This window comes from Hyperoodon ampullatus, assembly GCF_949752795.1.
Source record: "Hyperoodon ampullatus genome assembly, chromosome: 1".
In the NCBI taxonomy this organism is placed as follows: domain Eukaryota; kingdom Metazoa; phylum Chordata; class Mammalia; order Artiodactyla; family Ziphiidae; genus Hyperoodon; species Hyperoodon ampullatus.
In genome coordinates, this window is record NC_136914.1 from 154,859,858 (window position 1) to 154,874,107 (window position 14,250).

Below are 14,250 nucleotides of genomic sequence, written 5' to 3' on the forward strand. Positions count from 1 at the left end.
AGCCCCACTCATCAGCAGAGAAGCAGATTAAAGTTTTACTGAGCTCTGCACACCAGAGCAACACCCAGCTCTACCCACCACCAGTACCTGCCATCAGGAAGCTTGCACAAGCCTCTTAGATAGCCTCATCCACCAGAGGGTAGAGAGCAGAAGCAAGATGAACTACAATTCTGCAGCCTGTGGAAGGAAAACCACATTCACAGAAAGACAGACAAAATGAAAAGGCAGAGGAATTTGTACCACATGAAGGAACAAGATAAAACCCCAGAAAAACAACTAAATGAAGTGGAGATAGGCAACCTTCCAGAAAAAGAATTCAGAATAGTAATAGTGAAGATGATCCAGAACCTCGGGAAAAGAATGGAGGCAAAGATCAAGAAGATCGAAGAAATGTTTAACAAAGACCTAGAAGAATTAAAGAACAAACACCTAGAAGAATTAAAGAACAAACAAACAGAGATGAACAATACAATAACTGAAATGAAAAATACACTAGAAGGAATCAATAGCAGAATAACTGAGGCAAAAGAACAGATAAGTGACCTGGAAGACAGAATGGTGGAATTCACTGCCACAGAACAGAATAAAGAAAAAAGAATGAAAAGAAATGAAGACAGCCTAAGAGACCTCTCGGACAAGATTAACCACAACAACATTCGCATTATAGGGGACCCAGAAGTAGAAGAGAGAGAGATAGGACCCGAGACAATATTTGAAGAGATTATAGTTGAAATATTCCCTAATATAGGAGAGGAAATAGCCACCCAAGTCCAGGAAGTGCAGAGAGTCCCATACAGGATAAACACAAAGAGAAACACACCAAGACACATAGTAATCAAATTGACAAAAACTAAAGACAAAGAAAAACTACTGAAAGCAACAAGGGAAAAATGACAAATAACGTAGAAGGGAACTCCCATAAGGTTAACAGCTGATTTCTCAGCAGAAACTCTATAAGCCAGAAGGGAGTGGCATGGTATATTTAAAGTGATGAAAGGGAAGAACCCACAACCAAGATTACTCTACCCAGCAAGGATCTCATTCAGATTCAACAGAGAAATCAAAAGTTTTACAGACAAGCAAAAGCTAACAGAATTCAGCACCAACAAAGCAGTTCTACAAATGCTAAAGGAACTTCTCTACGGGGGAAACACAAGAGAAGAAAAGGGCCTACAAAAACAAACCCATAACAATTAAGAAAATGGTAATAGGAACATACATATTGATAATTACCTTCAACGTGAATGGATTAAATGCTCCAACCAAAAGACACAGGCTTGCTGAATGGATACAAAAACAAGACCCATATATATGCTGTCTTCAAGAGACCCACTTCAGACCTAGAGACATATACAGACTGAAAGTGAGGCAATGGAAAAAGATACTCCATGCAAATGGAAGTCAAAAGAAAGCTGGAGTAGCAATACTCATGTCAGATAAAATAGACTTTAAAATAAAGAATGTTACAAGAGGAAGGCCACTGCATAATGATGAAGGGATCAATCCAAGAAGAAGATATAACAATTATAAATATATATGCACCCAACATAGGAGCACCTCAATACATAAGGCAACTGCTAACAGCTATAAAAGAGGAAATCAACAGTAACACAATAAAAGTGGGGGACTTTAACACCTCACTTACACCAACAGACAGCTCATCCAAAATGAAAATAAATACGGAAACAGAAGCTTTAAATGACACAATAGACCAGACAGATTTAATTGATAATTATAGGACATTCCATCCAAATGCAGCAGATTACACTTTCTTCTCAAGTGCACACGGAACATTCTTCAGGAGAGATCACAGCCTGGGTCACAAATCAAGCCTCAGTAAATTTAAGAAAACTGAAATCATATCAAGTATCTTTTCCGACCACAATGCTATGAGATTAGAAATCAATAACGGGAAAAAAACGTAAAAAACACAAACACATGGAGGCTAAACAATACACTACTAAGTAACCAGAAGATCACTGAAGAAATCAAAGAGGAAATCAAAAAACACCTAGAGACAGATTACAACGAAAACATGACAATCTAAAACCTAAGGGATGCAGCAAAAGCTGTTCTAAGAGGGAAGTTTATAGCAATACAAGCCTACTTCAAGAAACAAGAAAAATCTCAAATAAACAATCTAAAGTTATGCCTAAAGGAACTAGAGAAAGAAGAACAAACAAAACCCAAAGTTAGAAGGAAAGAAATCATAAAGATCAGAGCAGAAATAAATGAAATAGAAACAAAGAAAACAATAGCAAAGATCAATAAAACTAAAAGGTGGTTCTTTGAGAAGATAAACAAAATTGATAAACCATTAGCCAGACTCATCAAGAAAAAGAGGGAGAGGACTCAAATCAATAAAATTAGAAATGAAAAAGAAGAAGTTACAACAGACACCGCAGAAATACAAAGCATCCTAAGAGACTACTACAAGCAACTCTATGCCAATAAAATGGACAATCTGGAAGAAATGGACAAATTCTTAAAAAGGTATAACCTTCCAAGTCTGAACCAGGAAGAAGTAGCAAATATGAACAGACCAGTAACAAGCACTGAAATTGAAACTGTGATTTAAAATCTTCCAACAAACAGAAGTCCAGGACCAGATAGCTTCACAGGCAAATTCTATCAAACATTTAGAGAAGAGCTAACACCCATCCTTCTCAAACTCTTCCAAAAAATTGCAGAGGAAGGAACACTCCCAAACTCATTCTATGAGGCCACCATCTCCCTGATACCAAAACCAGACAAAGATACTACTGAAAAGGAAAATTACAGACCAATTATCACTGATGAATATAGATGCAAAAATCTTCAAGAAAATACTAGCAAACGGAATCCAACAACACATTAAAAGGATCATACACCATGATCGAGTGGGATTTATTCCAGGGATGCAATGATTCTTCAATATACGCAAATCAATATGGTGTATCATATTGATACACCATATTAACAAATTGAAGAATAAAAACCATATGATCATCTCAATAGATATAGAAAAAGCTTTTGACAAAACTCAACACCGGTTTATGATAAAAACTCTCCAGATAGTGGGCACAGAGGGAACCTATCTCAACATAATAAAGGCCATATACAACAAACCCACAGCAAACATCATTCTCAATGGTGAAAATCTGAAAGAATTTCCTCTAAGATCAGGAACAAGACAAGTATGTCTACTCTCGCCACTATTGTTCAACATAGTTTTGGAAGTCCTAGCCACGGCAATCAAAGAAGAAAAAGAAATAAAAGAAATACAAATTGGAAAAGAAGTGAAACTGTCACTGTTTGCAGATGACATGATACTATACATAGAGAATCCTAAAGATTCCACCAGAAAACTACTAGAGCTAATTAATGAATCTGGTAAAGTTGCAGGATACAAAATTAATGCACAGAAATCTCTTGCATTCCTATACACTAATGATGAAAAATCTGAAAGTGAAATCAAGAAAACACTCCCATTTACCATTGCAACAAAAAGAATAAAATATCTAGGAATAAACCTACCTAAGGAGACAAAAGACCTGTATGCAGAAAATTATAAGACACTGATGAAAGAAATTAAAGATGATACAAATAGATGGAGAGATATACCATGCTCCTGGATTGGAAGAATCAATATTGTGAAGATGACTCTACTACCCAAAACAATCTACAGATTCAATGCAATCCCTATCAAATTACCAACAGCATTTTTTTTTACAGAACTAGAACAAAAAATCTTAAAATTTCTATGGAGACACAAAAGACCCCAAATAGCCAAAGCAGCCTGGAGGGAAAAAAACGGAGCTGGAGGAATCAGAGTCCCTGACTTCAGACTGTATTACAAAGCTACAGAAATCAAGACAATATGGTACCGGCACAAAAAACAGAAATGTAGATCAATGGAACAGGATAGAAACCCCAGAGATAAACCAATGCACTTATGGTCAACTAATCTATGACAAAGGAGGCAAGGATGTATAATGGAGAAAAGACAGTCTCTTCAATAAGTCGTGCTGCGAAAACTGGACAGCTACGTGTAAAAGAATGAAATTAGAACGCTCGCTAACACCATACACAAAAATAAACTCAAAATGGATTAGAGACCTACATGTAAGACCGGACACTACAAAACTCTTAGAGGAAAACATAGGAAGAACACTCTGACACAAATCACAGCAAGATCTTTTTTGATCCACCTCCTAGAGTAATGGAAATAAAAACAAAAATAAACAAATGGGACCTAATGAAACTTAAAGGCTTTTGCAAAGCAAAGGAAACTACAAACAAGATGAAAAGACAACCCACAGAATGGGAGAAAATATTTGCAAACGAATCAACGGACATTAAAGGATTAATCTCCAAAATATATAAACAGCTCATGCAGCTCAATATTAAAGAAACAAACAACCCAATAAAAAAATGGGCAGAAGACCTAAATAGACATTTCTCCAAAGAAGACATACAGATGGCCAAGAAGCACATGAAAAGCTGCTCAACATCACTAATTATTAGAGAAATGCAAATCAAAACTACAATGAGGTTATCATCTCACACCAGTTAGAATGGACATCATCAGAAAATCTACAGACAACAAATGCTGGAAAGGTATGGAGAAAAGGGAACCCCCCTCTCGCACTGTTGGTGGGAATGTAAAATGATACAGCCACTATGAGAACAGTATGGAGGTGCCTTAAAAAATTAAAAATATAATTACCATATGACCCAGCAATCCCACTACTGGACATATACCCAGAGAAAACCATAATTCAAAAAGACGCATGCACCTCAATGTTCATTGCAGCACTATTTTCAATAGCCAGGTCATGGAAGCAACCTAAATGCCCATCGACAGACGAATGGATAAAGAAGATGTGGTACATATATACAATGGAATATTACTCAGCCATAAAAAGGAACAAAATTGGGTCATTTGTAGAGACATGGATGGATCTAGAGACTGTCATAGAGTGAAGTCAGAAAAACAAGTATCGTATATTCACGCATATATGTGGAACCTAGAAAAATGGTACAGATGAACTGGTTTGCAGGGCAGAAATAGAGACACAGATGTAGAGAAAAAACATATGGACACCAAGGTGGGAAAGCAGCAGTGGAGATGGTGGTGGTGGGATGAATTGGGAGATTGGGATTGATATATATACATTAATATGTATAAAACAGATAACTAATAAGAACCTGCTGTATAAAAAATGAATAAAATTCAGAAATTCAAAAAAAAAAAAGAACTGACGAAAAAATAATTCCAAAAATGGCCAGCTATTTGCTGTAGCTACAAGTTTTACAGATTATGAGTGTGGTAGATGCATTCAATGTACTTTTTAATGCTTCCTTCACAAGTGACATGGAAAAGCTATATTGGGATGAGGCTTAGAATACTAAGAAATATAATTATAAGCATGTCAAGTTTACACAGCTCATGATTCTTCAATTTCATAAACTTTAACTGGCCTAAAGTCAGTCCTCCTTCCCTAACTCCTTTCAAATTTTCAGGAATGCCAGGAAATATTGCTTGTATTCCACTGAATCTTTTCAGTGCTATGGTAACAAGTACATTTTAGCATGATGCAAGCAGTCAGAATGTTATTTGGTTAACAACTCAAAAGATTTAAGATGTGAATAATCATCAAAGTATCTTTTACAGTGGAGCTCAGTGATACCACAGTACCAAATGCATTAATGTTAGGCTCCCTAAACATATGAACTCAATTCAAAACCAAATACCCTGGGGAAATTCCCTGGTGGTCCAGGGGGCATGGGTTCAATCCCTGGTCAGGGAACTAAGATCCCACATGCCACGCAGTGTGAAAAAAAAAAAAAAAAAAAAAAACCCAAAAAACTAAATGACCCAAAGGAAACCCAGGAAGAAGTACTATAAGGAAGAAAAGAGAAAAATAGAGTTTAAAGATAGCTAATGACCAAAAGATATACCTAAGGTAAAAGGTGAAATCTCAAGTGATTTGTCCACCAACATTACTTCCATCAGCCAGTTTAGACTTTTTAAATGTTAAAAAAAAAAAGTGTAGGAATTTGCACTATTATTTGTCCTTGGGACAATACCAAGGACAAATAATTGATTGCTATGTCTTTTACAGACCAAAAGTAAAAGCCCTGGCCCTACCTCTCACTGAAAGTTTCAACTCAAGTATTCTAAATCAAACAGTCTCCTTTCCCAAGTTGTAAAAGCATAACCGCTTCTTCCTGTGAAAAATTTTCAGCATATTTGTTCAACATATATACTTATGGCTTACATATTTATTCATCCTGCTGCAATTCCATTAATCAAAAAAGTTACATAAAACCCAAAATACTGATTTAGGCAGTATTAGGTAAAACATGCTAGAAAACTTAAAAGATATGGCAACCCCATTCCTTCAGAGAATGAACACATGTGAGGGGGGAAAATCAGTGGCAGGGAAAATTATCCTATATCACAGTATTCTAACTTGCTATCATGGTTATGTCTTGATATTACAATAGCAGTGAGGACCAAAACCAATTTCATTTGTAACGTCCCTACCCAGGAATCTGAACATGTAGCAGGCAATCAAATATTTATTTATGGTCAGTAACACCTTAAACCTTGAGTCCCTTAAAAAAGGGAAAATAAAAACATTCAGTAAAACTTTCAACATTCCATCTATGTTGAATGAGAAAAATTAAACATTTCTTAAGAAATGTCATCAACTTCTAGTTCTCAACTTGAACAGAACTGTTCCATCTATAATAGATTCATAACCAATACTAAAATTTTCTAATCAATCACTAATTACAATTAGAGAAGCTGCCTTACTAACTTTGATTTATGGACTAACACACAAAAGGGAAAATATAATAAAGTGTGCTGATGTTCTCATATACAAAGGTAAACATTTTGAAAGGGAGTGTTAATTTATAGAGAATGTTGAAGTACTGCTCTACTAGCCTTTTTTTTTTAAAGATCAGTTATATATGCAAACACCTTTTTTTCTAACTTAAATCTACTGGGTTGTCCCTTTTAACTCAAAAATAGCTCTGGTTTAATAAACACAGCTCTAAATAACTTAAAGGAATAAAACACTTTATTTTAAAAATTCAAAATACACTTCAGATGAAAGCTGCCCCTTTACTGAACACCCACAAGTTCCAAGCATTGTACAAAACATTAAAGCGCTTGTTCATACTCTTTTAAAGCAAAATTGCCTGTTCTGCCACACTTGTTTTTGCATGACGTTGACATTTTAGCTCCACTGTCATAAAATGACCAGCTCTTCAAGATTTGATCATGAAATGAGTTTCTGATCCATAGATGTAGATCATGGGGTTAATGCCGAAGTCAACTGGTGAAGTTTCTCTGTCAACTGTTACACTTAACGTCCTCTTCCTGATTAAGAGAAAATGAAAGTATTAAGGGTACAGAAAAATGAATATTTAGTAATACTATTACCCAAAACTCAAGTTTAAAATCAGCATTAGTTCTTGTAAGGTTTAGCAAAAGTGTTTTACCAAATTTAACTGTCATTTGTATTACACTTTTTTGTTTTTCAAATTAATAATACAGCAAAGTAAAGTAGAAGTAGGTGAAAAAACTCAAAGGGAAAAGTGATATAAAATGAAACTATCTATTAGGCTAAAGCAAAGAACACCATGGTGTTCTATGTACTTGCTGGCAAACAGAAATAAAAGTTGGTAGACATTACCATTTCTAGAAATTCAGCCATTTAAAGTTTTTTTTCCACTCACCTCTAAAACCACCACCCCCTCTTCCTCCTCTGAAACCTCCACCTCCACTTCCTCTTCCACCTCTAAAACCACCTAAAAATAAAGGAAACATTCATTAACTGTAACCTATCATATTTTGATAAGCCTGTAAATATCAATATAATTCTTGCAGTTGTAATGAATATATATTCACATATTTTACCTTACAGAATTTTTTAAGATAAAAATGGAGAAACTGTCTAGCAGCAGGCTAAAATCCTAGGTTACAACTTTTTAAACAAGTTTTCTGTTTTAATAAATTAGAAAAGCTTGTTACTTTAAAGGTCAACTTAGCCCTACCATTAAATGCATGAGTACCTCAACTTTTGCTTATTATATATACTTTTTAAATTGTTTTTATCCTAAGAACAAAGGGTAGCAGGTATGGGTGGTTTAGCTCTGGGGATACTACCATAAATACAATGTTTAAGGTCAATGGAGCTGCAAACAGATCAACACTGATGGTCACATGCTGATGAGCCTTGAAATTTAAAATTTTTAAAGCATTTTTTTCTATTATCCAACACGTTTGGCTTCCTATTGCAGTCTCTATTTTTACTCATTTTGGGGGCTAGCCTTGTAAAGAATGATGAAATATAAAAAAAAAATTATAAAATGAGGAAACAAACACATAATTCCAAAATACTGATATAAAAAAATTAAGATTTTAAGAAAATATAGTTGTGAGTGCTTTAAAATGTCATATACGAGACTGAATATAGAATGGAAATGAGGGGATCTCCATTCATCAAATTCTTAAAGGGGTACTCCCAAAAATACTTAAAGATATATGTTAATATCTCTTAAGAGATTATCTCCAAGCTATTTGGACCCCAAAAAGGTATATTTAAGGAGTGAAGTGATAATTACATTTAGAGGCAAAAGTGAAAACAGAATTCTCTCTTTTCTGATCCTGTACCAGAAGCTGTCCAACCCCACTGTGCAGCTCCTCTTCCTCATCTCTTTGGCTGTGCCCATCACCCAGTCACCCACCCACCACACCATTTGCAGATCTAAGCATAGCCAATGCTGTATCCCACCTCATCCCCAGCCCTGCTCATTATCCAGCTGCCCAGAATGATGAATGTACCCAAGCTGTGGGGAAATACATATATCAAAATACTGAAATCAAAGCAATGAACTTATTGTAATACTCTTTGGCATGACATCAGAAGATATGGGTTTTATTTCTGAGCTGCCAATTGTTTGATTACAGCAAATTAACTTTTGTAAGCCTGCATTTCCTCATGCATAAAAAAAGGATATCACCCACCTTCATAAGGTTTTGCTAAATATTAAAAGAATATACTTGGATGTTAAAAGAATATATGACCAGCTCTTGGCATATAATCACCACTCAATGATATTAACTAAAAATGTAAAATTCAATTAAGATAATACTATACTTTACAGAAACTAAGCATTACTACTATGGTAATGTGCCAAGATTGGAAGCAGCTTTATTAAAAAAGACAAATAACCATAAGGGAGGTCCGCCTCTATACAAAACTAAATTGTGCTATACAAGTTGGCTGCGGCTTTGAAATCTCATTAGAAATCTCCCCCACAGGTAACTTACCACCCCTAGCACCTCTGCCACCTCCGCCTCTTCCTCCTCCTCGACCTCCCCTGCCACCGCCTCTGGGAGGCCCCTTCTCACCCGGAGGTCGAGGGAGAAACCTCTGCAACGGCAGCAGCTTATATGGGTCTATATAAAACTGGAAGTATAACAGAAATAATTAGTGTGATGTGCTTCTCACTCATTATGTCCAAAACTGAATTCATTATCTTCCCCTAATTCCTTTCTTCTCCAGTAATGCCCATTTCAGTGAATGGTGACACCATCCACAAAGCTGTTGCAATCAGACATCTGAAAGATGGTGATATTTTTTACTTCAACTTCAACAGCTAACCAATTACCAAGACCTATCGATTCTACTTCCTATATCTCTCATAAAACCATCCACTTTTCTCCATTTCCACTCTTTCAGGACTAAAGCAACAGCATCCAACCTGGCCCCTTCACACACAGTACTGACCTCTTTCCAGGGTGCTCTTTTATTTTTCTAACACTCTTTTAAGTATAAATTTAACCGTATATATACTGATAGTTAAAAACAAAATGAAGACTAAAGTCTAAATTCTTTCCCATGACCTGAAGTCCTTAAGTAATCTAGCCCCTGCCTACCTTGCTAGTCATTACTTCACAACTTTCCCCACCCCTCCTAAATGTTCTGTGTCCAAGCTCTACCTCTGCCTTTTTCAGATCCTTAAGGTGGCTTTACTGTCAGACTTGCACATGCTGTTTTCCTTACTTGAAATGCACTTCCTCCTCCTCTGTGACTAGAGCAGTGGTTCCCAAGTGCTAGCCTAACCTTCATCAAAGTCATCCAGAAGTTTCCTTTTAAAACCTGAATTCTCGTCCTTACCTAACACCTACTCGGTCAAACTTCTAGGAGTGGGACCTAGAAATACATCTTAAAAGCTCCCCGAGGTAATTCTGACGTGCAACCAGGTTTGGGAGTCACCTGTGGTCAACTTTCAGGTCTCCGCTTCAAACTCACATTCTCAGAAAGCCAATGCACTAAATTTGGTCTCACTACTAACATTCTCATACCAAAATGTATTACTCCTTTACAGCATATATCATAATGTTATTGAAATATCTGTGAAATCATTTAATATCTGATTTCTCCCAAATAATATAAGCTTTATAATTTAATATTATACTTAGAATGAAAGCTTTTCAATAAGATTTGTACATAAAATTAAAAATGTACTCCAGCAGTTACAGAATTGCTAATACGACCACAGATTACTTTCTGAAAACCTGAATTAAACACATTACTTTTAAAGATTAGTAAGTTCAATGTCTAAAGTACAGAACATCTCAGTTTAAGAGCCTCACCAGTGATACACTGGGGAAGTCTCAAGTGCCTTAAGTAAAACTGTCCTAAGGTAGGTCATTCGTTTACAAAACCAAGGATCTAGGTATCATAAACTTGACTCACCTTCTGCAGTTTTTTAAAGGAAGATGCCTTCATGTTCTCTGACAATTTAACTGAAAAATACTATTAATTTTATTAAGGAATAAGCAATTAATATCAAAGATAATCTTCTGAATTCACATGTAATTTTTTAAATAACAAGGTTAGAATATACAGAAATATTTAGGAAAAGTAAGAAATGAGTTTCCAAACAGAAGTGAAATTTTAATTTTTGTTTTAAAACTTCCAATTCCACCATCCTATTGCAGTGGCATCATCATATCCAAAGCAAAGTACCTCCACCCTGTGGCACTGATCCAAGTGGCAATCATTTCTAAAACCTTCCAAAAAGGAAGCCACACTTATAAGGCCTATCTTTTCAATATATGTGAAAATACATCCCCCCTCTTGATTCTCCTTATGGTCCAATCTTAGCAATACTCCATCCACTTTAATGAAGCAGCAAGTTTAGTTTAATCAATACTTAACCCCAGAAAAAACAAACAGTAACCTTTTAATGAGATAGCTACATTTTCCAATTAAAAAGGATACAAAATCTCTAAGTTGTCCAAATATTTCATCTACTTTTCCAATTTGTTCTTTGTTTTCTAAATAAACTGGAGCATTGAAATAAGGCACCTTATTTTCATCTGTGGTACATTTACAAACTATGTCATCCTCACAGGGGTGCAGGAACTCTCCTAATACTGAAATAGGACATGAAAATGTTAAAATATAAAACAATTTCAAATGATATTGACCAACTTCTTCTGGAAGCTTTCCTCTTGGCTGCCTGGGATTTCACCATATCTGTTTTGAGGCAGAAAAGCTTTCCTGGGTTAGTATACCAACTCCACAAAATACTAGCTATGTGACCTGGGGTACGGGTCTCACCTTCTCTGTGCTTCAGTGTCTTCATCTTTAATGTAGGGCTAACAACAGTACTGACACCTAACATATAGTACTGTGAAGATTAAGTGCAATAATAAATGTCAAGTGCTTAGAAAATGCCTGGCATACTGAGACCACTCAATCTACGATAACAGTTATTTTACATAATAACTATTATTATTATTATTTATTTTTTTTTTTTTTTGCGGTACGCGGGCCTCTCACTGTTGTGGCCTCTCCCGTTGCGGAGCACAGGCTCCGGATGCACAGGCTCAGCGGCCATGGCTCACGGGCCCAGCCGCTCCGCGGCATATGGGATCCTCCCGGACCGGGGCACGAACCCGTATCCCCTGCATCGGCAGGCGGACTCTCAACCACTGCGCCACCAGGGAGGCCCACTATTATTATTTGATTAAACAACACTATGCCTCATTCTATTGTCTCTTCCTTCTCCCCATCCCTAAGTCTAAGTCAGTCTTTGTTGTTCTCTGGCCCTTTCTTTTTTTCTCCCCTTTCCTAAGTTCCTACTACCACCTCTTCACCAATGACTCTTTGATCTTTTCCAAGGAAGTCTGGAATCTCAGAATACCTATATATCACAATCACCCCAAACTAAAATACTCAGCATATTCCTGCAAAACCGACTCTCAATTCCTATCACCCAAGCTCAAAACCTGGAGCCTTTTATACCTAGTATTAGCCAAGTTCTACTGAGTCTGTTTCCACTGAAATATCTCTCCCATTGAGCCCTTCTTTTTTTCCTCACTTTCACCATGCTCTGATGTGTCATGCATGGACCGTTATGGGGCTAGGACCTTTGACTCTAGCCGTTGGCCTCTTCAAACCATTTTGCATACTGATCCATCCTACTCTTTATAGTAGACTCTGTTCATCCTTTCTCTTCTTTGATGTAGACTTCTACTGTCAAATCTCTGTCTCACTTTCCATGACTTCCATCCTACTTCTTTGGTAATTACTCCAAAACTCCTCTAATTAGGTCTTTTTCTTGACTCCCCCCCGTAGTTTCCCTTCTGAGCAAGTTTTTTTTTACTCACTTCACTTAGTTATGAGTAGCAATTAAAAGCATGGGCTTTGGAGTCAGGAAACTTGGCTTTGTATCTCAAATACATCACTTACTGATCACTTCTCACTACGACCCTAGCAAAGAAACTTAACGCTGAATCAGTTTTCTTATCTGTAAAATGGGGACAGTAGGGGTAAATGCACAATATTACGTAGTTGTATCTCCCTTTCAGCCCAAACCCAAGTTCCATCTCCACGATGCATTCTAACTGTCCTTCAGCTTTTCTTATATCCCCCTTACTTCTACAGCACGATTATACGTCACTTTACAGACTCTCCGGAGGCTTGACTCCCCAATCAAGCAGCAACCTCCGTAGGAGAGAGAGCTGCTGGATCTATCTTTCAGCACCCGACTCCCAGTCAAACTTACTAATAACACAAACCCACAACCTCCGTCCCTCGACCCCACTCCACCCTCGGCCCCCGGTGGGCCAAGCTTTGAAGCCTACTTACAAACTACTTGCTCTGGAGGTCCTTGGTCCTGGCCTTTGTTAAAACCTCCGCGGCCGCCCCCTCGTCCAAATCCTCCTCTGCCGCCGCCTCTGAAATTGCCACCGCCTCCACCTCGGAAGTGGTGGTTGCTGCTGCTGCCGCCGCCGCCGCGACCGAAGCCGCCACCTCGACTAAAGCCTCCGCGACCTCGGCCTCGAAAAGACATGCTCGCTCCCACCTGGTTAGAAAAACAGGGAGTGCCTTTCAGTCACTGTGGCCTCTGGGGGCACCACCGAACCCCTCTGAGCCTCAGTCAGAATCCATAAAAGTAGACAACAATAATAATAGCAACCCTGCCACCTCACCCATGGCCAGGCGGCCAGCGACGAGCCCGAAGAGTGAGCGTCCCCTCCCCATAGCCCTGTGAGCGCCGACCATCCACTGACCAGCCCCGTCACCCCCGGTGAGTACTTCCTCCCCCAGCTGGCAGCAAGGTCTTCAGCCGCATTCCCCCCCTCCCTCCGCTGGGTTCCACCTCCAGCATCCTCAGACCGCCCGGCCCCCTCCCGCCACTCACCGGCGCCACGTGCACCTCAGGCCCGGAGGCTCACACCCTCCCGACCGGTTTCCGCCGCACACGAGCCTCTTCGGCCACCGTACCGGCACAAAACAGGTGGGGAGGGAACCAACTAGGAACTCGAATAACTGGTTCAGAAAGCCAGCCAGTCACCCGCGGAATCAGGGACGCTGTCACCTGCCCGAAAAAGCCTTCAGCGATGGAAGGGTATCAATAATATCTAACGTCAACCGCTACTTTACGACAGTTACGACTATTTGCCTACGGAGAGCGGAGGAAGTGACGTACAATAGCGGCGTCCTTTGCAGCATGACGTTGCAGGAAGTGCCGCCCCGCGGCGTTGCCCTTGGCGATGGCTGGCGTCAGGGACCGCCCATCTCCTAGTGGATCGGCTTGTTCCTGGTGGCAGCTGAGTGGCCGTGCACCCTGTTCTCTCAGGCTGCGCTGCAGTCCCCTCTCTCGTCAGTTGGTTGCGGCTCCAGCAACTGTGCTGCCCGCGGCTCTGAGGACGTTTGAGCCGCGCTCTGC

At 38.6% G+C, this 14,250-nt stretch overlaps 1 protein-coding gene across 1 annotated transcript; it reads right to left on the reverse strand.

Moving 5' to 3' along the window:
• Positions 1-7,055: 7,055 nt before the first annotated feature.
• On the reverse strand, positions 7,056-13,371 carry GAR1 (GAR1 ribonucleoprotein; the record flags this gene model as incomplete). The annotated part of the gene is made up of 6 exons (XM_079697286.1): positions 7,056-7,375; positions 7,735-7,806; positions 9,332-9,470; positions 10,764-10,823; positions 11,292-11,446; positions 13,167-13,371. 6 exons carry the CDS (start codon positions 13,369-13,371, stop codon positions 7,362-7,364), a joined length of 645 nt encoding a protein of 214 aa, XP_079553412.1. The 3' UTR covers positions 7,056-7,361.
• Positions 13,372-14,250: the final 879 nt, after the last annotated feature.